The following is a 20833-nucleotide window of genomic DNA, read 5'->3' as shown; positions in this document are numbered from 1 at the left end:
TAGATTTTTTGACATGTTGCACGCAGTTACAACAATTTCTTCAACTTGTCAAAACAGGTCGTTACAAGCTGAAAAAGCCTAAAAGGCCGATTTTTGCGGTTTCTGCAATCGTTACACGTGACAATGCTAGCAGATGTACCAAGTTTGCTCTATGGTCTATCTATCATCTCGATGAAAGGCTCTTACGTATTTAGCGAGTTTTCACAAGTCCTATTTTTTATCAAAAATGAACATAAGAAACTGGAAGTTACATTAAAGGTGCAATTTATAGTTTAGAGCCGACTTATGGATTAAAATATCATTTTTGTATATAGTATTTGGTAAAATTCATATAGCCAGTAATCGACTAGACTGCACAAGCATATTGATTTGCATTTTTCTTAGCAACAAATATAGGCTATATATATGCGTTGCCAATACAAATATGTCTTTTCCGTCACAACAACGTTTTCATAAAGAGACGCGTAAGCTTATAGAAGCCGAAATTGTTAGAATTTGTTTTTCTTTTGCATAAATTGTCTATGTTGCCAAGTTTCTAGGCACTGAGCTGCCAGCTTCACGGACATTCACCACCATTTTTCTATTTTGTCTGTGTTCAATGATCTACATTCACGAACAAACACTACTAGTATCACAAACGCTGTGTTATGTCCCCAGAGCCTTAGGCAGTTCTTGAAGGCATACGCCTCTTCAAGCGCCCAATGGCCCCTCTCGTTCTACGCCACCAACGCATACGATGCCATCTGAAACGTCACCCAATTTTTATTATGGCATTTTATAGTTATATCAGTATTATATTATAATCGTGTATGTCGTATTTACCAGAGCCTCCGACAGTTCCTGGGGGACTACGACAAGGAGGGCGGACCGCGGCCACTTTCACCTTACGCAACAAGCACGTACGACGCTGTATGGACCGTCGCCCTCACGCTTCAGGCTGCGTGGAAAGAACAAAATAGGTTCGTTTTTTTTTCTATCGGTTTGAACTTTTTTTAATTAACAATGTTTAAAAGACATGGCATCCCATGGACTTACCAAATACACAAATAAAAAGGCCCATCCCCTGCCTAAATAGTGATAAATTTCGAGCGAATCACAATACTAATATTCTAATATTGCTAATAAAAAGTATCATGGTTTACTTTGTCAAGACAATACGTTCTTGTTTGTTAAAATAGTTCCAGTATCTTCGACTATCGTTTTATTATCCTTTATCTATTGGTTCGGACTCTTGTTCTGGCTATCGTGATTGGATGTACTAAATAACTCAGACTGCATTATGTGTCGTTATAGGACAGTGCTGGAGAAGTTTACATATCAGGGTGGCTTGAAGACCAGGCAGCTCTTCTTTAACATCATGCAAAACATGGGCTTCCTCGGAATCTCCGTAAGTAAAACTTAGGATGGATAAGTTAAAGCTAACCTTAAGTTGAGCTTCAATAACATGGACTTATCATCTTTGATTTTTAACTAGAAAAAAAGTTATTCCCTTAAAATTCATTTATAGATATTTATAGATATTAAGTTATGAAGCACAAACGGCCAGGGGTCGAAATTATGTTTTAACATTCTAACGAAGTACAATACAAACAATTCAAAACTTCTTCGAATATAATCATGTTATTTGCGTCATTAATCTGTGGTAATATACTACGGAACCAACAATTTACCAGGATTGTGTGAGAAAGCATGCTAAATACGAAGGTATTTCGAACGAAAAACGGCCCTCAAAGTCACAACAATTCTCTGTTTAACGAATATTAACATCAGATTGGTCATTGCTTTTCCTTCAGTAACATTTTATTTCCGAGAGAAGGCTAAAGAAGAAGTTACTATTGATAGGTTTTATATCGTTAATATTACCCTATTTCGCATACATAAGAAAAATATAATGGGTCCCAAGTATGCTGACACGCGTGCATCCAAAGTATTAATATTGTTTTCAGGAAGTTATTTGACAGTTATGGAAAGCGAAACACTGTCAACGTCCCAATGTTAAAACATCACAGGCAATCAAATAAAGGAAATATATTAACTTAATTCTACATTTCCTATCTTAAGTATAGGATGAATAAAATAAAGTTATGTTTAAGTTATGTACTAGTCAGTAAAAATAAAGCAAGTATCACTTAAGTACACCCGGAAAACCTTAAATAAATCATTGCTCTTCAGACTTAGTTCCTGGTCGAAATTTCACGTCTGTGAATGTGCCAGACTGACAAATTATGGTACCACGTTCGAGGAACCTAATACTTGGATAATATGATTTTAATTGAATTTAGAAACCAGAAACAAAACTTTACCACAACAAATAGGATAATTGTGCAAGCCATCACTTTCCGGACTAGAAACTATTGAAAACTTAACATTTTGAGGTTGTTCAACTTATCATGTTAATTGCATATTAACGCCATATTAACTACGTAATTACGTTACATTTGCAGGGCCCAGTATCTTTCAAAGGACCTGACAGAAAAGGAATATCAGTGATCAGTCAAAACCAATGTATGTTGCTTAAGATAGAAAATGATATGTTTTGTTCACATAAGGGAGCAGATATACCAATGTTATAAAAAGTCGAATTGTTATCTCACTAAAACAACAATTGAATTATGCATATACAAGTATTACTTATAAGTTAAACTTAATTGCAAACCCTTGTTGATTGGTTTTGTTTATAAAGAAATAGTCTTTTCAATTAGGATCTCTCTTAAAATGTCACAGTGATCGTTACTCAATACCATTCAACGGAAAATAGTCCCGTCGCTTAGGCGTTATTATTTTCAAACATCCATCATTTTATTACACTCTTTCGCTATTTTAGATGGAACCATGACGCGAATTGCTCTGTTTGAGCCGAATGAGGGAAAGCTCAATTTTGACCCTGCCACATGTAGACCCATTTTGTGGACTGGTGAAACATTTATAATATATTACCTATAATTTCCTATATGTAGTGTTATTTTTTATATTCCTTGTAAATGCAAACCACACATATGTCAAATGAATGGAAATGGTTCACTGCATTGGTATTTTTACTGAACAAAGAATATGTACACCTTATGTACATGGGTGCAAAATTAGCCAAGTTTGATGTTGATTGGTCATAGACAAACACTCTAAGAAGAGTTATATTCCGCTTTGATTAAATACTAGAATACTGATAATCATAAAAGTTAGCATTGTCCTGTGATTAGAAACGGATTGAACCTCGTGTTCAATGTTTCTGACAGGTGGTAGAGCGCCGCGGGATAAGACGGTGCTGGTGGCCCGCCGGAAGAAGATCCACAGTGCTGCATTCGTGTGTGTGAGCTCTATAAGTGTATGTGGACTGGTGCTCGCTTCCGGATTCCTTGCCTTTAACTTGTATCACCGAAAGCTTAGGTACGGCAGTAATCTCGTGTATGTGCATGTTTATGAAGATTGTACTAGCGATGATGATGGCAAGAAGTCAGGTGTAATTGAATGATTAGCCACCAGCTGCGTTCTTCAAACTAATATTCACTATGTATGGTGGCATATAACTGTCGTAAGATAACATGTTAACGGTCGCGAATTGTTCCGTGTTAACCACTTAATTTTCGCGACTGTTAACTAGCTAACTAGTTAATATTTGCGTTACGTTTGGTAAGGTAAATATTATAAGACTAAAAACAGGCTTGAAAGTGCAAAGAACTGCTACCTCTTTTAGCTGTAAAACATTAACAGGTTATCTAGTTAACGTTTTGCGAGTTCCACTTAATAAGTAATAAAATAACTGGTTAACGTAATAAGATTCGTGTTACCACTTAGCTATGAATGCACTTTTGACTCCAAGCAGTAACTGTTTAACCCTATATATAGATAAGTGGTAACACGAATCTTATTACGTTAACCAGTTAGTATGTTACATATTAAATGAAATTCGCAAACCATGGTTATCTTACAGCAGTTATAAGCCACCATAACTATGACCTAAAATGCATTACGTTATGAGATAATCACATGCCGTTTACAATTGGCGTTGGTTCGATAAGTGTGCCTGATAAATCATAAATATTTTCCATTTTCAAAGTCTCAATAAAGCGTTTTTGCTTTCCTCTCAGATACATTAAACTCTCCAGTCCTAAGCTGAACAACATGGCGGTAGTCGGTTGTATGCTGGTGTACGCCGGTATTGTTGTGCTCGGATATGATGATTCGGACATGGCCCCGATACCCTTTTCTGTGCTATGTACAGTAAGTAAGCAAAATTATATTTGTTGTTTTAAATCGTTTCGTAATTCTTTGTTTTTTACGGCTTGTGTGTTGCCTAAATTCGTTTTGTTCGGTGTGAATTAATTGAACACAAAGAGGCAAACAGTCGAACTCCGTTGGCTCGAACTCGCTTGGCTCGATTTCTTGCTGGGTCGAACTTGATGTTAAGGACCGATTTTATTATCTTATGTGTGAGCATAACCGCTTGGCTCGAACTTTAAGAGGCTCGAGGTTTTTTCGCCAGTCCCTTTGAGTTCGAGCCAACGAGGTTCAACTGTATACCAAAATCTAGCAGTAAGTCGTGTATGAATCGTTAAAGACGGTCGCCGAAATAAGAGAAACCCATACATTAAAAATTAGGAATTAAACAATAACACAGCAATGTATCAACAAATGGCAGGGCTATACTCTTTGACACGTATGAAAGTGCGTTCACATTGACGACTGAATTCAAACGTAGCCGTTTTACAGTCGTCCGAAAGACATATACCATTTTTCATTAATGGAAAAGCAGAAAGGAAATCGTTTCATTCAAAATGAACATAGATGAAGTGTTTTGCCTTATTCGCTTGTTTAATCAAGCGTTTGTCTGATATTAACGGAGTGATGAGATGCCAATCAACATAATGGAATTAAATCATGAAGCTGCAGTTTAATAGGGGAAAACTATGCCGTCTGGTAGCCACTTTGACAGGCAATACGTTGCGTAAAATATAGGTCCCGGACTTAACAAAGCGGAGTCTCAGACTGCGGGGTAATGGTAGAAACGCATTCAACCAAATGGTGGATAAGCACCTGAAACTTGTAAACAAACTTATTTGACTCTGTTGGAGAGTCTCCTTGCTGTCCATTGATTCTACGGTTGAATACTTATGAACATCTTTTTCGGAATTACGGAATCGAATAATTTTACGGCGATTAAAATTCAAGTTGCATTTAGCGGTTTGTAGTAGAAAGTAAAGCGACATATTTGAAAAATTGCAACATACTGTCAATATACAAACATACTGCTGACTATTTTCCCAGCGTTTCGTGTTATCTAGAAGGGACACTTATCGAATTTGGGCCCGGATAACATTTTATTCTATTGAATCTATCATGTACTGAACTATAGCTTACCTTGAATACCTCGAATCATCGGGACTCAATTTATATTGTATATAACGGAAGATTTCCTTCAAACTTTAGATTCGCGTATTTATATTCGGTTTCTCTCTACCATCTTCTATTCACTGGGATCGCTGTGTCTATGGTTTGAATATTTATCCTTTCAATGGCATTATATAATCAGATTTTTACCAAGTTCATCCGAGCAATCAGCAACTTTGATCTCTATCTAATAACATCTATTTCCGATCCCGTAGAAGGGGGCCTTGTATTTGCTATTAATCAGCTGCTATTTAAGGCCAGATGCACTATAAAACGCAGTTCCTCCCTGTACTAGCGGCGTAATTGACTAGCTGATTTTCTTCCTAAAAGGATGGCATTGCCATTTAGGAGTACGCAATCATCATAGTTAAAACAAGAATTATAGTATAAACTGGTAATAATTACTTTGGGGAATAGATGCTTTGGAGATTCTTGCGTTCCGGATTTGAATGCGTGATATGTCGATGCATTGCATTGTTTTAGTATGCCTGTTTTAGATTATAACCTTCATGTCAAGCCACGTGTGAGTAACTTGCATAACCGTTAAGATTTGTAGCGTCACAAGTCGGGTTTCCGCTTGCTGAAAATAGGTTCTAAATGAAGACATTTAAAACAAATTAGATAAAACCTTAATAATTAAGAAGGGCTCGTTCGCTCCGCCCTTCCCAATCTTTGTGATTGTATCTAATTTGTTCTAATTATTACCGACTGGCTCGATCACGAATATCAGTCACTCCGAAATTCATTGCAAGCATTTAAAGCAATGTCGCTTCCTGTTCAAGTTACGTGCAAACCTGAACATAGAAACATGATATACGTTCAAAGTAAATACAATCAAAAATGAAACGAACGAAAGAAAAACATAGTTGATATATTCCAGACTTGACGTATAGGTTATCAGTGGGTCTGTATTATGACGTACTGTGTCTTGAACGTTGTACTTCTAAATCGCGCTATTGTGAAAGATTTTGCTACTGGGCCTGTCCCTGTGTATTATTATGCATGTAGTTTAATAAGGTTACAATTTTTATAGAGATAAATGAAATATGTCGTATTTTAAAATGCACAAGTTCATAAAAAAATATGCATTTTACCAACTTTGAAAATAGTAGTGCGGTTGATGTTTTAGACGCGAGCGTTCCTGTTCTCTTCTGGCTTTTCGCTGGCGTTTGGCGCCATGTTTACAAAGACGTACCGCGTGCACCAGATCTTCACCCGTGCCAACAGAGGCCTTATCAAGAGCAAGGTACCATGCATGAAACTTTAGGTTACCATCGTGTATTATCTCCCTTTCCACAATTGAAGTATAGACTCATCTATGTCAAAACAGATGCCATGAAGTGTTGAGACCATCCTCCTTCTTTATACGTAAATGAATACCATCCACAAAACAAAGTACTTTTGTAATTAGCAACAAAAACATTGGCTCAATGATTAGTTGCTTTGCAAAGTAGATATAGAGATCTACGAAGACATTCATCTAGTGATTTACCCCAGCCAATAGCTCAGTACCATTGTACTACAGTGATATGAATTGTTATATTTCAACCATAAATCTTACTCCAGCCATGTTCGTTTACAGCTACTACGTGACCAGCAGCTGCTGTGTATCGTTGGAGCGCTCCTTCTGCTCGACTCACTCGTGCTGCTCGTTTGGGCCGTCACTGACCCCATGCAAAAACACGTCACCGACCTTAACACTGAGGTACGTACACAACTTTCTCTCAGATGCAGATGATGTTGGCGTATTAAACATAGAAAAACAGATAAAATAAGTATCAAATCGAACAATTTCTCCAATCCCTTGATATGACTTTACCTACTAACACTGACATTTTACACTTTGGCGAAGAGAACAATATACCATTTTAACAAATGTGTAAATGCATGGAGTCCACATTGATAGACGTCATATACATTTTAACAACCTTTTGTATTGGTAGATCCTCATAAAAGTCTCCAATGTTTAAAAAGGCTGAACGCAAATCATTATGGCTATTTACTTTGTATGCAAAAAGTGATGATTTTACTTTCTATTCACCTCATTTCTCTCCCTGTATAAGGCGGCAGAGAACGACGAGGACCTGTTGTACATTTCCCAGCTGACCACGTGCCGCTCTAACCACTTGGACAAATGGACGGGCGCCCTGTATGCCTACAAAGGCCTTCTTCTTATCTTCGGGCTTTACATGGCCTGGGAGACGCGCCATGTCAAAATCCCCGCGCTCAACGACTCGCGCTACATCGGAATGAACGTCTACAATGTCGTAATAATGAGCGTGCTCGTGGTGACGCTCTCGAACATTCTTTCTCACCAACCAACGCTTGCCTACGTCATGGAATCATCATTCATGCTTATATCAACCACCACGACACTTTGTCTGCTTTTTGTACCTAAGGTATGTTGTCTTCATTGAAAGTTATTTCATTTATAAGGCTGTTTATCAGTAGAAACGATAATGCGTGTTAATTAGCTTATCAGCGCTGGTAAAGTTTGACATAATATATTATTTCAGAGATCACCAATAATGGAGGAACTTTTACTCTTTGTACTGCACGTGTTAACTTCTTAATGCATTATTTTTTATACGTTTTCTCATGTTTTCAGATATACGCCTTAATGACGTCGAAGGGCGAGCCGGTGATCGCGGCCTCTGGTATCACAGTTGACGCCAACTGTCGTCGCTTCGCAGTGGATGAGAAGCGAGAGCTCTACTATAGGGCGGAAGTTCAGAACCGTGTATACAAGCGGGAAATTGTGGAGGTATTTCACGTGTGCATGGGTTGATAAGACGTATTATAAATTATTAGCCTTTAAACACATAATTTGCCTCGTCCAATAATACAAGGGCCTCCTCTATAACAGTGCCAATATCTATATCAGTTAGCGGCCGCGGGTCGAAAAGTGATATAGATATAAAGCCCGCATTTGATAGAATTTGATTGGCTTATTAAACAGGGCCAAACAAATTATATGGATTCGCAGCAGGAAATTCGGAAACGGCAGCCATTTTATTTCAAAGTCAGTTTTAAAACGTCATTTGAAAATATCTTTTTAATAAATTTAGTGTTTAAACTTTGAATCCTTTAAGTGCATGAATTTATTTAATAAAATATTCGGCCTCGTGCCAATACGACTGCACTCGGACAAATAACAGAGCCAATATCAAATCACTTATTTATCAACATATTATCTAACCTGATAAAGGTAAAAGAAAAAGTTGATGCATAGCATCAAGTCGGCGCAATGAAATTAGAAAAAAAAACGTACATGCATATAACCAAAAATGGTTATCATTTCAATGATAATATATATTTTTTTATGTTGGGTGTGCATATGCTCGAAGGACATTATGATTTATAATATTGTTACCATTGTTTAAGCCCGGAATTATAGATATTCAATCTTTTGTGTGTGTGGTTTTTTTTCAAGCTAATCCTCCGGCTAAAACTAAATTATACCAAAAATATACATACGTTTCTTCGAAAGAAATAGAGTCAATAGTCAAATACATAGATTTCAATAGCATGAAATTCAACTTTTATTTGTACCGACATGTTATGTGAATTCCTTGCTTTATATTTTGTATAAGTTTTTGTAACACATTTCACGCATATGAGTATATAGAACGGGGATAAAAATACTATACATCAAGAGGGAATTATCTGGAGTTCATTCTTTCGAATGACATTTTTAAAACAAACAATTAAGCTCAATGTTAATTTTTCAAAACTCGGCATTTTTGCTGTCGCCAAGGGAGTTTACTGCGTAGGAGGTTTAGAAACATAAAGGATATTGTTATAGTTACGTGTAACCTTCAACTATTTGGGCGGAAGTTGATATCAATCGGAATACCTCGGCCTGTATCTATCTCGGAGATGGCCGAGATGTTATGATTGAGTTGGTATTTAAAATCAAAATTGTCAAAATGATAAGCAGGGATATTATAATTTAAGGTATCATTATCAATTAAAGTGTAAAGATTTATAAAACATACTTAACTTCATATTTTATCATGCAACGTGGAAACTATTGAAAGTATTGTTCTGCAATTTATGAACTAGTCCCTTAGTTGGAATATTTATAAAGTAATATCAAATATAGTCGGCCCCCTTGTGGGCGCCGACTAATGATCATTTCGTTATCATGCGTATAGGTATTTCTATAACGATTGAAAGTGTGATACTTCAAACACAGGTTATCATGATTCGTGTAACAGTAAGAAGAAATTAAGTAAAATATTATTGATTAAGATAGGACGCAGCGAGGGATCCCTCTTCTTATTTTCGAACTGAATTAGAATGAAACCTACATTTTGATTGGCCTTTATATTTAGCATTCAGCCTTGATTATGAAACATATATGCATATAAGATGTGATGTTGGTATAGTTAACTGTACCAAATTGATTGAGTAAATCTTGAAAACGAGAAAGTGTAAGATGTACATGAATTATTTTAAATGATTAAAATGAAAACAATAGATTATAATGTAAACCAGCTGTTACTATTAATTATTTTAGTTTGTTATTAAACTGTAGAATCCATTTTTATTGTCATTAAATAATAAAAGATAAATAAAAAAACAACAACAACAACAAAACATGCATATCTTATAACGGTGAAACAAATCCACAACATCTAGAAGCAACAAAAATAATTGTCTCATAAATATCTGTATCGTACAACCAGAATCATCATCTCCACATGCGTGTGTTTTATTTGCAGTTGGAGCAAGAGATCATAAGACTGGAACGGCTGTTGGAACTTCCGGTTGCTCCTTACCCAAGGATCACCAGCGAGCTGCTCTATCTCCTTCCGGAGTCACGAGTGGACGCGACCCCTACCCACGGCCGAATACTTCAGGAGAAGGAACTGTTAGTCTTTTAATCATACGTAATACCAGTTAAATGTAAAGCCGAGGGGCATGTGTATTTTGCCGCAAGGCTATCAAAATAAATATGTTTATATGTTAGTTTTAATCTTTAAGTAAGTATATCACATACGAAGTACAACCATCGATCACTAAACTATTTACTTCGTTACAGATGCAATTCCATATCGGATGCTGGTGACATATGCATGGGTGTTTCGGAGGAAAGGTCGGAAGTTTACAACGTGAACGACAAACCAGAGGAAGACAAGACGCCAGCAAAGCCCTTCCGCCTACGGGCGAACCGTCTAAGCATCCGGGTAGCTAAAAACTACGCTTACAATAAACTTTGCAAACTACGACCGCGTTTTAGCGTCGGTCACGTGAATTTTAAGTACGATTACCACGAGTATGAAGATCTCAAGAGTGCGACCATTTCTCCAGACGGGTTCTTGTCACTTGGTAGAGCTCGTTCCTCACATCCGTTGTTACGCCAGGAAGCGGTAGATGAGCGACGGGCCCTTGGATTCATGTCAGAGCTCAAGCAAAGTTCCGAAAAGAGTGAAACAAAAACTCTGGACACTCACATATCAGATGACGACGATGACGACAATACATATTCGTCAGTAACGTTTACTGTTCCTCGAGTTACAGACACGTGGCTGGCTCCGTCAACAAGTGATTTCAAAGGTTGTGATGATGACAATACTGTGCCTGCAGCGCACACAGCGGTGTCTTTCAGACGCCGACGGAAATATGGCAACACACTAGAGGTTCCGTCCACATTTGATGAGTGCCAAATAACAGAAGTAGACGATCCAGCGGAAAACCGATCACCGCGATTTCGGCGAGCAAGATCCATTTTAGAGCATGAACGACGGACTCGTATTAAAAAACTTCAGTCTGATTTACGTAAAATACAAAAGGAGCTTCAGGACTTGGATGAACTAGAATACACGGTGTCGGTTGTGTAATTCGTAATTATTTCTTCTATCATGCAGCCATTTCCATTAGCGTTCCTGTTATATTTTAATGTGTTTATTTCTTTCTATTATATACTTCAGATTCAGAGCAATAAGAATTTTATTTGATGTTGAGAATAAAAGTGGTTATGTACGTGACGTATATGAATTATTTAACTTTTATCATATGTTTATTATATACAAGTATAAATATTGCGATTGTTTTATTTTATTACATGAAGCTTGCATAGTTGGTATTTACCCCCGTAGAACCGCTTAAATTTAAAATATTGATTAGACCAAAAATATACGCCGTAGTGCATATGGAAAAGCTCTCGCCATACTTAATCCAGTTATCTGACATTAAACTGTTTGTTTCGGTTACTCTACACTCTTACATTTCTGTCTTTTAAAGTGCTTCCTCAAATTGTGTTCATCCCTCTTACCACGATCCGAAAGTCGAGGGGTTGAATGCGAAAAGGTTCTAAGTGACATGAAATAAAGAAGGCGATGGAACCTTTTGACTTTCGAAGTGCTCATTCAAACTGCACTGCAAAACCGTAGTCGTTTTTTCTAATACATCATGGAAAAAAGATACTTTTCAACTATTAAATACATCAGAAGTATGGGTACAATAGCCTCCGTGTGATTGAGTTCTTTGACAGAATGGTGTGTGAAACACGTCTACACCCCCTAAATCAGTTAGAGCATAATATGTACTCTGACTATTGCCTACGGCATTTCTCGGGTCATTACGCATTGGCAGAAGCGAGGAATTTGAAGAGATGACGGTTCAGTTCCCGGTTGAATACAACTGACATACATTTTAAACGAGGAACGAGTCTAGCGTAATGAGCTTGTTACGAGGACAGGTATCAAAGCATAACAGATACTTAATGACACACTAAGTTGATCTTTCACTGCAACACTATTACAATAGTGACATGTCCATCACATTGGCCAGCATCAAATAAAAGTTTGGCATTTTGCGAAAATTAAGGTGCAAGTGCACTCATTGGACAGCATTGGACTGCTTATGTATCATTTTAAAAGGCCATAACGGTGTGACTATGTTTTCATCCTGGCTAGTATCCTTAAGCTGATTAAATAAGTTTTTACTAAACAAACACATTATCATTATTATAACTATTATAATTATAATTATTATTATTATTATTATTATTATTATTATTATTATTATTATTATTATTATAATTATTATTGTTATTATTTTATTATTGTTATAAATATGAACTGACAAAGTTACAATTGCAGTTGTTGTTGTTTTCTGAATTGGTGCTTTTTCAAAAAATAAAATGCGCCAATTTCTCTACTTTCCTCATAATTTCAAGGTTACTCATAACCGATGATTTTATCAGACAGTGTAAAGAAAATAGCAAGTCTGCAATACCAACTGTATTTGCTCTGGTTTGAAGTATATGTACGCAAAAAAGTATATGTACAAAGTGTGTGTACAGTTTATTGGATTGTATCAAACGCTGTGCTCACTATTAAAGAAGCTTAGTATTATGCATACATTTGACGAAAATGCGCATGAAAGCTTTGCCTTTACAATGAAGATTCGAATGAACACCAAAGCTTTCTCTACATGATTAATATAACAATACGTATTTTACAAAGACTGTATTGATTCCATTGATTGCTATTTCACTTCACCAAGTTTAAGTATTTGTTTCAAAAGTATCAAATATTATTATGACAGTTAAAATCGGTGTGAACAAGGCGCGTAGTTATAGGTTTATAAAATGTCCCAGGTATGTCGATAAGTTTTCTTTTCTTCATATTTTTTTTTTATTTGTGCGATTTTGTTATTATAAGCGGTTATTGATATACTTCATTTACCTTTTAATTCTTAATTGCACTTCAGACATTATCGGACACATTAAAGAAAGGTAAGCATTTTAGCCACTTATTTGTGGTATTGTTGGGTATATCGGTATATTGGTATGTGCACCAAACTGTCATTGTAGTGGTAAATTGTTTATTGAGAAAGAATTACAAACCTACAAGGAAATTCTTTTACAGAAAAGTGTATTATACGCCTAATATAATTTGTGTACTCTACACACTGGTTTCGTTTTATAAAGTTTTATGGTGATTGTTAAAGTTTACTGACACATATTTCACTTACACAACAGTTTCTTTCCTTGTCACAGAACTTAATCTATGAGCTGATGGCGTTAGACCACAGTTATTTTACAATATGTTTCATATAGGCACGAACATGGATTTTCACTTTATAACTGTCCCTATTAAATACAAGCAAGTGGCCGCTAAGAACAATCCAAGACACAAAATTTTATCACAAAAAAGCATAAAGTTGACCAATTCAGTGTCAGAAAAAAGTGTAGAAATTCATGACTCTGGGGTCAAGACGGAATAAGGCTACAAACAACCAATTTACAGAGTTCCAGAGGCAATGATATTTCCAATGTTTACAATGGAAACTGTCATTATTTGCAATACATGGTCAACTTATGTTCTATGAAAAAGAGCACATGTTTCTTCTATTTCATTCAACTTTAATAAAACATTGATACTTGTAAACAAACACTCTTTTTTCTGTATTAATATCCGGTCAACGGGGGCAGATAACTGTGGTTTTTGCCATTTATGTAATAAAAAAGATAAATACAATGTAAACACGATATGGACGCTAAAGTAGAAAAGTTCGAAAAATTAATGTAAAATAAAATGGTTAAAAAGCACAATCACACGAACCAGCGATCCATTAACGCATTAAAAGTTGCTTACGTTCGTTCAAAATTAGTTTAGAACAAAACATATACGCTCACAAAACCATTCTCAAAATACTATATATCCCAATACAGCGATACAGGACGCCTTTGGCAAAGTGGCCGGGGGCAAGACGGACCGCCTTAGAAAGAAGGGCGTCCGTGCGGTGCTGCAGCTCATTGGTCAAAACCCCACTCCCGCTGAAATGGACGGGTATTTCAAGGACAGTGGTAATTGGAACATATACATTTACTTTTTAGTATTTCAGACCACTGTAGTATTTCATACTCAAGTTTTTTTGTTTTGTTTTGTTTTTGGTGGGTGGTAGGTGGGGGTGGGGGTGGGGTAAAAATGACTAAATCGTTCATCAAAACCGATTCTTGCTGGGTGCTGACAGTGTTACACTTTCCATAACTGCAAGTGGACAGATTGAATCGAACCGTGACGGCCTTTTTTATTACTATGAATTGTTTTATGATATTCAAAACAACATTTTACAACAAAAGAACTCACCTTTGGTTGATTCCTTTCAAGATTCGATCATTGAAATGTACATGTACGTTTCAGTGTAACATCAGCTTTTTCTGGTTATGAGAGTAATTTAAATGTACCGTATTTTAACAACTAAAGGCTATTCCTGTCATATGCAGAGACACGTTATGTGTTTAACGGAATCTTCAAATTTAACGCTAATAAAATAGAGGTTATAATTAAATGTTAGTTGATATGATGCTGCTTAGATATATATGATGAATACACTAAAGCTTGTGGTAGTGTTGTCGACGATTTACTTATTTGTGAAACCACATCAGACTATATCTAGGCAATTACTCTATCGAGCCAGCCTTTTCAGGTGTACACGAAGTCGACCGTGACTCCATAGGCAACTTTATCGAGAGTCACGTGCCGCTCAAGTCCCAGAACACTATCAACGACGATATAGCGGAAGCGTTCGCCAAGTTTGATACGAACGATGCTTTTGTGATTACCAAGGCGGACTTTCGGGAGATTCTCACCCAGCTTGGAAACGAACGCCTCACAGACGCGGAGGCGGAGGCTATACTGGACTGCCTTGATAAGAGCTCAGAGCACGTCAATGTATCCGGTTTGTATTTGTTTCGCTCGTCACTTAATGAGCACCGTCGACACCTTCGATTCATATTCCGTGAAAGCTCTTTCACATAAGATAAGAGGGTGTGGGGGGGACCAAACATTTTACCTTAAAAAAACTTCAAGCGGTATATTAAATAGTTCTTTTAATTTTGTGATGGAATGTTGTATCAGAATATTTTGGCAAATTCGTTTGGTTTGTGCCCAAATGCTTCAGATAGATAGATTCTTTTATTCCTCCAAAATTGAAGAGCCAATTGATAAAACAAATTCAATAAAAAAACTTCTGTAGATGTTGATGATATAGAAATAAAACACGATAGGTTGAAATTGTCGTGTTTTAGTTTTCCAAACCCTTTTTTGCATTTGGGTGATTTCTTAATTTCTCAGAGATTTATCGAGTACTGGGGATCCGACGATGTTTAACGAGACGAAAGTCTTGTTAGTAAATGTAGGCTGTACGCGTTATATAGAGTTTACATTATTTTCTACTGTGTTTTGGAAGTCAAGTCAGCCAGACTTTTTGTAAATAAAATGATGGAATGTTCGATTTTTCAATATATCCGTATGCTATATGTAATATATGGCATAATATGATTTTTTACTGCTTAGCGCTTTTTTACTTGACATTTATTGGAAGATAATTTTTGATTTTCGCATCAATAGAGAAAAGAATTGCTAAAATAGATATCAATAACTTACTTTCTAATTTTCTCTTTTTTCTTTGAAAATAGTGCTTATAATTGTCCAACAAATAAGTCTGTTTTCATTTCAGATCTTTCAAAGTTATTAAGTGGTTGAGTGCTTGGCGTCAACTTATCACCATGTCACCACGTCCAAGTGGAATAAACAGGAACCTCATCGATTGTCCACGCGGAACGCTGGTTTTTGTTTATTTCAGTTCACTGTAGTGCTCCTAAACAGTACTTTGAAACTATATATTGTTGTGTTTATTCAATTGTTATTACATTACCAAGATATATGAAGATATAGACGATTTTTTGTTCTGTTTTCTTTATATGTGTGGGTAGTATTTTCCTGTCATTTTCAAACATTGTCTATACAAAACTGACTATCTTTAACAACTGTTCCAATCCTAAATGGATACTATTGTTTTTAATTAATTAACTTATTAGCCACTTCTAAACTTCTTGACCAAAGCTACTGTACTAAAATACTAATTAAGCTCCATATAAGATCACCATGGTTACCATTTATTTAGGAAAAGTAATATGTATCACTCTTGAGTCTTAAATTATTGGAAATCCCTTTTAGAAGTGAATAATGACAACAAAAGGAGGTCTGGCAAAGAACTATCATTACAGAGGGAAATAGTGATGTTGATTATTTCTAGCGCGGTTGTATCTAGTAAGGAAGATTCGTTAAGAAATTCCGTATTAAATGGTGCCACATGAAATATCCTCTATGTATACCCTTATTTATAGAACATGTCACATCGGTGGCAGGGGCGGATCCAGGAAATTACGTAAGAGGAGGCGTAACTTAGGGCCACAACCTTTTGACATTCGCCAATCCCTCAGAACCGAAATTTAAAACATTTAAAATCTTTGCAGTCCACCAAACCTAATTTCACAATTTCTCCTTTTCCTCCGATATTGACATAAAAAAGTAAATTTGGACGATATAGGAGATGCGCTTGCCGCAAGTGGAACTGGCTATATTGGACGCAAAGGGCTATATTGAAAGAAATCATAATACTTTTAAGCACTTTAATGTCATTTACAGCATTGTACAAGTAGGTAAATAACAGTTGTTATAAATTGCAGACACTATCAACGTACGTTAATGTATTAACAAATAATTTCAATATGTGAATAATATCTTAACTAAGAAGTGAAAAGATAATTAAAAACATCCACAACCAACAGACGTTTACGTATCGTCTACTAAATTCAATCTTTGAATATTATATGTATTTACGTACATTTTAGAGCAAATCATAAGCATTAATAAATTAATAATACAAAACAACACACACATACCTTCATGTACCGTCTAATGAATAAATAATACATTCATTTATATTATTCTTAACACGTGTAGAGTAAACAAATTGCAGATACCATAAATATTAACAATTTTTCTTCCCCATTAAAATACATACAAGCACCGACTACTAAGCTCAATAAATAAACAATGTAATAAATAATATACGTGCATTACAATGTGTAAAGTAAGCAAATTACAGACACCATTACCATATGTTTATGTACCATCTACTAAGTTCAATAAAGAACAAAAAGCAATAAATATGTGTTAAGTAAACAAATGCAGACATCATTAAAATACTTTTATGTACCGTCTACTTAGTTGAATACAGAAAATTAAACCAACTGCAGACACCATTAACATACGTTTAAATACCGTCAACTAAGTATTCAATAAAGAAACAATTTAGAAATTAACATGTGTAGGGTAAGGAAATTGCAGACAGTATTAACATACGTTTTTGTACCGTCTATTTAGTTTAATAAAAAAAACTATATAACAATAAATATGTATAAAGTAAACAAATTGCAGACACCATTAACATACGTTAATGCACCATCAACTAAATTCAATAAATAACAGTATGACAATAAACATGTCGAAATTAAACCAAATGCAGACACCATAAACATACGTTTATGTACCATCTACAAAGTTTAGTATAGAAACAATATAACAAATAATATGTGTAAAGTAAACAAATTGCAGACACCATTAACATACGTTTATGTACCATCTACAAAGTTTAATATAGAAACAATATAACAATTACCATGTGTTAAGTAAACAAATTGCAGACACCATTAACATACGTTTATGTACCATCTACAAAGTTTAATATAGAAACAATATAACAATTACCATGTGTTAAGTAAACAAATTGCAGACACCATTAACATAAGTTTATGTACCATCTACAAAGTTTAATATAGAAACAATATAACAATTAGCATGTGTTAAGTAAACAAATTGCAGACACCATTAACATACGTTTATGTACCATCTACAAAGTTTAATGTAGAAAAAATATAACTATTAATATGTGTAAAGTAAACAACTTGCAGACACTATTAACATACGTTTATGTACCATCTACAAAGTTTAAAATAGAAACAATATAACAATTAGCATGTGTAAAGTAAACAAATTGCAGACACCATTAACATACGTTTATGTACCATCTACAAAGTTTAATATAGAAACAATATAACAATTAGCATGTGTTAAGTAAACAAATTGCAGAAACCATAAACATACGTTAAAATACCATCTACAAAGTTTAATATAGAAAACAATATAACAATTGGCATGTGTTAAGTAAACAAATTGCAGACACCATTAACATACATTTATGTACCATCTACAAAGTTTAATATAGAAACAATGTAACAATTACCATGTGTTAAGTAAACAAATTGCAGACACCATTAACATACGTTTATGTACCATCTACAAAGTTTAATATAGAAACAATATAACAATTACCATGTGTTGAGTAAACAAATTGCAGACACCAATAACATACATTTATGTACCATCTACAAAGTTTAATATAGAAACAAGTTAACAATTAGCATGTGTAAAGTAAACAAAGTGCAGACACCATTAACATACGTTTATGTACCATCTAGAAAGTTTAATATAGAAACAATATAACAATTAGCATGTGTTAAGTAAACAAATTGCAGACACCGTTAACATACGTTTATGTACCATCTACAAAAATTAATATAGAAACAATATAACAATTAGCATGTGTTAAGTAAAAAAAATGCAGACACCATTAACATAAGTTTATGTACCATCTACAAAGTTTAATATAGAAACAATGTAACAATTAGCATGTGGTAAGTAAGCAAATTGCAGACACCATTAACATACGTTTATGTACCATCTACAAAGTTTAATATAGAAACAATATAACAATTAGCATGTGTTAAGTAAACAAATTGCAGACACCATTAACATACGTTTATGTACCATCTACAAAGTTTAATATAGAAACAATATAACAATTAGCAGGTGTTAAGTAAACAAATTGCACACACCATTAGCATACGTTTATGTACCATCTACAAAGTTTAATATAGAAACAATATAACAATTACCATGTGTTAAGTAAACAAATTGCAGACACCATTAACATACGTTTATGTACCATCTACAAAGTTTAATATAGAAACAATATAACAATTAGCATGTGTAAAGTAAACAAACTGCAGACACCATTAACATTAGTTTATATACCATCTACAAAGTTTAATATAGAAACAATATAACAATTACCATGTGTTAAGTAAACAAATTGCAGACACCATTAACATACGTTTATGTACTATCTACAAAGTTTAATATAGAAACAATAAAACAATTAGCATGTGTTAAGTAAACAAATTGCAGACACCAATAACATACGTTTATGTACCATCTACAAAGTTTAATATAGAAACAATATAACAATTAGCATGTGGTAAGTAAGCAAATTACAGACACCATTAACATACATTAATGTACCATCTACAAAATTCAATAAGGAACAGTATGATAATAATCATGTCGAAATTAAACCAACTGCAGACACCATGAACATACGTTTATGTACCATCTACAAAGTTTAATATAAAAACAATATAACAATTAGCATGTCGAAATTAAACCAACTGCAGACACCATTAACATACGTTTATGTACCATCTACAAAGTTAAATATGGAAACAATATAACAATTAACATGTGTAAAGTAAGCAAATTGCAGAAACCATTAACATACGTTTATGTACCATCCCTAAGTTCAATTAAGGAACAATGTAACAATTTACATGTGTAAAGTAAACAGATTGCAGACACTATTACCATACCTTCAGACACCGTCTACTTATATCAATATAGGAACAATATGAATATTAGCAAGGGTTAAGTAAACACATTGTAGACACCATGAACTAACGTTCATTTACAGTCTACTTATACCAATTAATGAAGAATGGAGCTATAAACAAGGATTCATCACACAAAAAATGCAGACGCCACTACCTTACGTTTATATACCTTCTTTTAACCGTCTAGCAAGTCGAATAAATAAACAAAGTTACTATTTACAAGGACAAAGTAAAATATATGCAGACACCCTTGACATACGTTCATGTACCGTCTAAGATTAATGATTTATCAATACAACTATTAACAGAGATAAGTTTACAAATCGCAGATACCACTAACTTACGTTCGTGTACGGTCTACCAAATTCAATTTAAATAAAAACCCACAATGTTACTATTTACAATGAACAAGTTAACAAATTGCAGATGCCATTAACAAATGTTCAAGTACCGTCTACTTAGTTTAAAATTTGAACAAAAAGTATCAACGTGTGTAAGTAAATTGCAGACACTATCAGCAAACATTCATGCAACGTCTACTTCTACAACAATTGAAAGTACTGGGATACGCCCAATAGCCTAAATTGACCGTAAACCGTACATGTACAGTGTAGTAATTTCAATTAAAAAAAACTATAATTAAAATGTCAAAAGTCAACAAAATGCAGGCGCATCGCAACTTTTTAATTTTGCTCCGTCGACTTTTTCAACCATTAACAGCCTCGTATATTTTAGAAAGTTTCAAGTAAAACGAAAATGTAAACATTTAAATGTTCACATTCAAAGATTATATACAACAGTTATAAAATGTAAAGTATAAGACGATATTTGTTTTTAAAATTGGATCTCACAGTAAAT

The 20833-nt window shown here is 34.7% G+C and overlaps 2 protein-coding genes across 2 annotated transcripts in view; both read left to right on the top strand.

Moving 5' to 3' along the window:
- LOC128228824 (gamma-aminobutyric acid type B receptor subunit 2-like) overlaps window positions 1-11435 on the top strand; it is a 126540-nt gene extending 115105 nt beyond the window's left edge. Inside the window, exons 7-18 of the mRNA XM_052940325.1 lie at window positions 826-959; window positions 1294-1387; window positions 2445-2505; window positions 2825-2914; window positions 3234-3384; window positions 4086-4218; window positions 6515-6631; window positions 6968-7090; window positions 7449-7784; window positions 7994-8149; window positions 10113-10261; window positions 10433-11435. Of these exons, the coding sequence (XP_052796285.1) occupies window positions 826-959; window positions 1294-1387; window positions 2445-2505; window positions 2825-2914; window positions 3234-3384; window positions 4086-4218; window positions 6515-6631; window positions 6968-7090; window positions 7449-7784; window positions 7994-8149; window positions 10113-10261; window positions 10433-11231 (2343 nt within the window). The 3' untranslated portion in view covers window positions 11232-11435. The remainder of the gene's footprint in view (window positions 1-825; window positions 960-1293; window positions 1388-2444; window positions 2506-2824; window positions 2915-3233; window positions 3385-4085; window positions 4219-6514; window positions 6632-6967; window positions 7091-7448; window positions 7785-7993; window positions 8150-10112; window positions 10262-10432) is intronic.
- A 1506-nt stretch (window positions 11436-12941) lies between these two features.
- LOC128226423 (myosin-2 essential light chain-like) lies at window positions 12942-16083 on the top strand. Its single transcript, XM_052936299.1, has 5 exons — window positions 12942-12994; window positions 13108-13132; window positions 14072-14206; window positions 14830-15081; window positions 15862-16083. The coding sequence occupies exons 1-5, from the start codon at window positions 12986-12988 to the stop codon at window positions 15885-15887; spliced, it is 447 nt and encodes a 148-aa protein (XP_052792259.1). The 5' UTR covers window positions 12942-12985; the 3' UTR covers window positions 15888-16083.
- Window positions 16084-20833: the final 4750 nt, after the last annotated feature.

Source organism: Mya arenaria, chromosome 3, assembly GCF_026914265.1.
Source record: "Mya arenaria isolate MELC-2E11 chromosome 3, ASM2691426v1".
NCBI classification, from domain to species: Eukaryota; Metazoa; Mollusca; class Bivalvia; order Myida; family Myidae; genus Mya; species Mya arenaria.
This window is presented reverse-complemented; position numbering and strand designations above follow the sequence as displayed.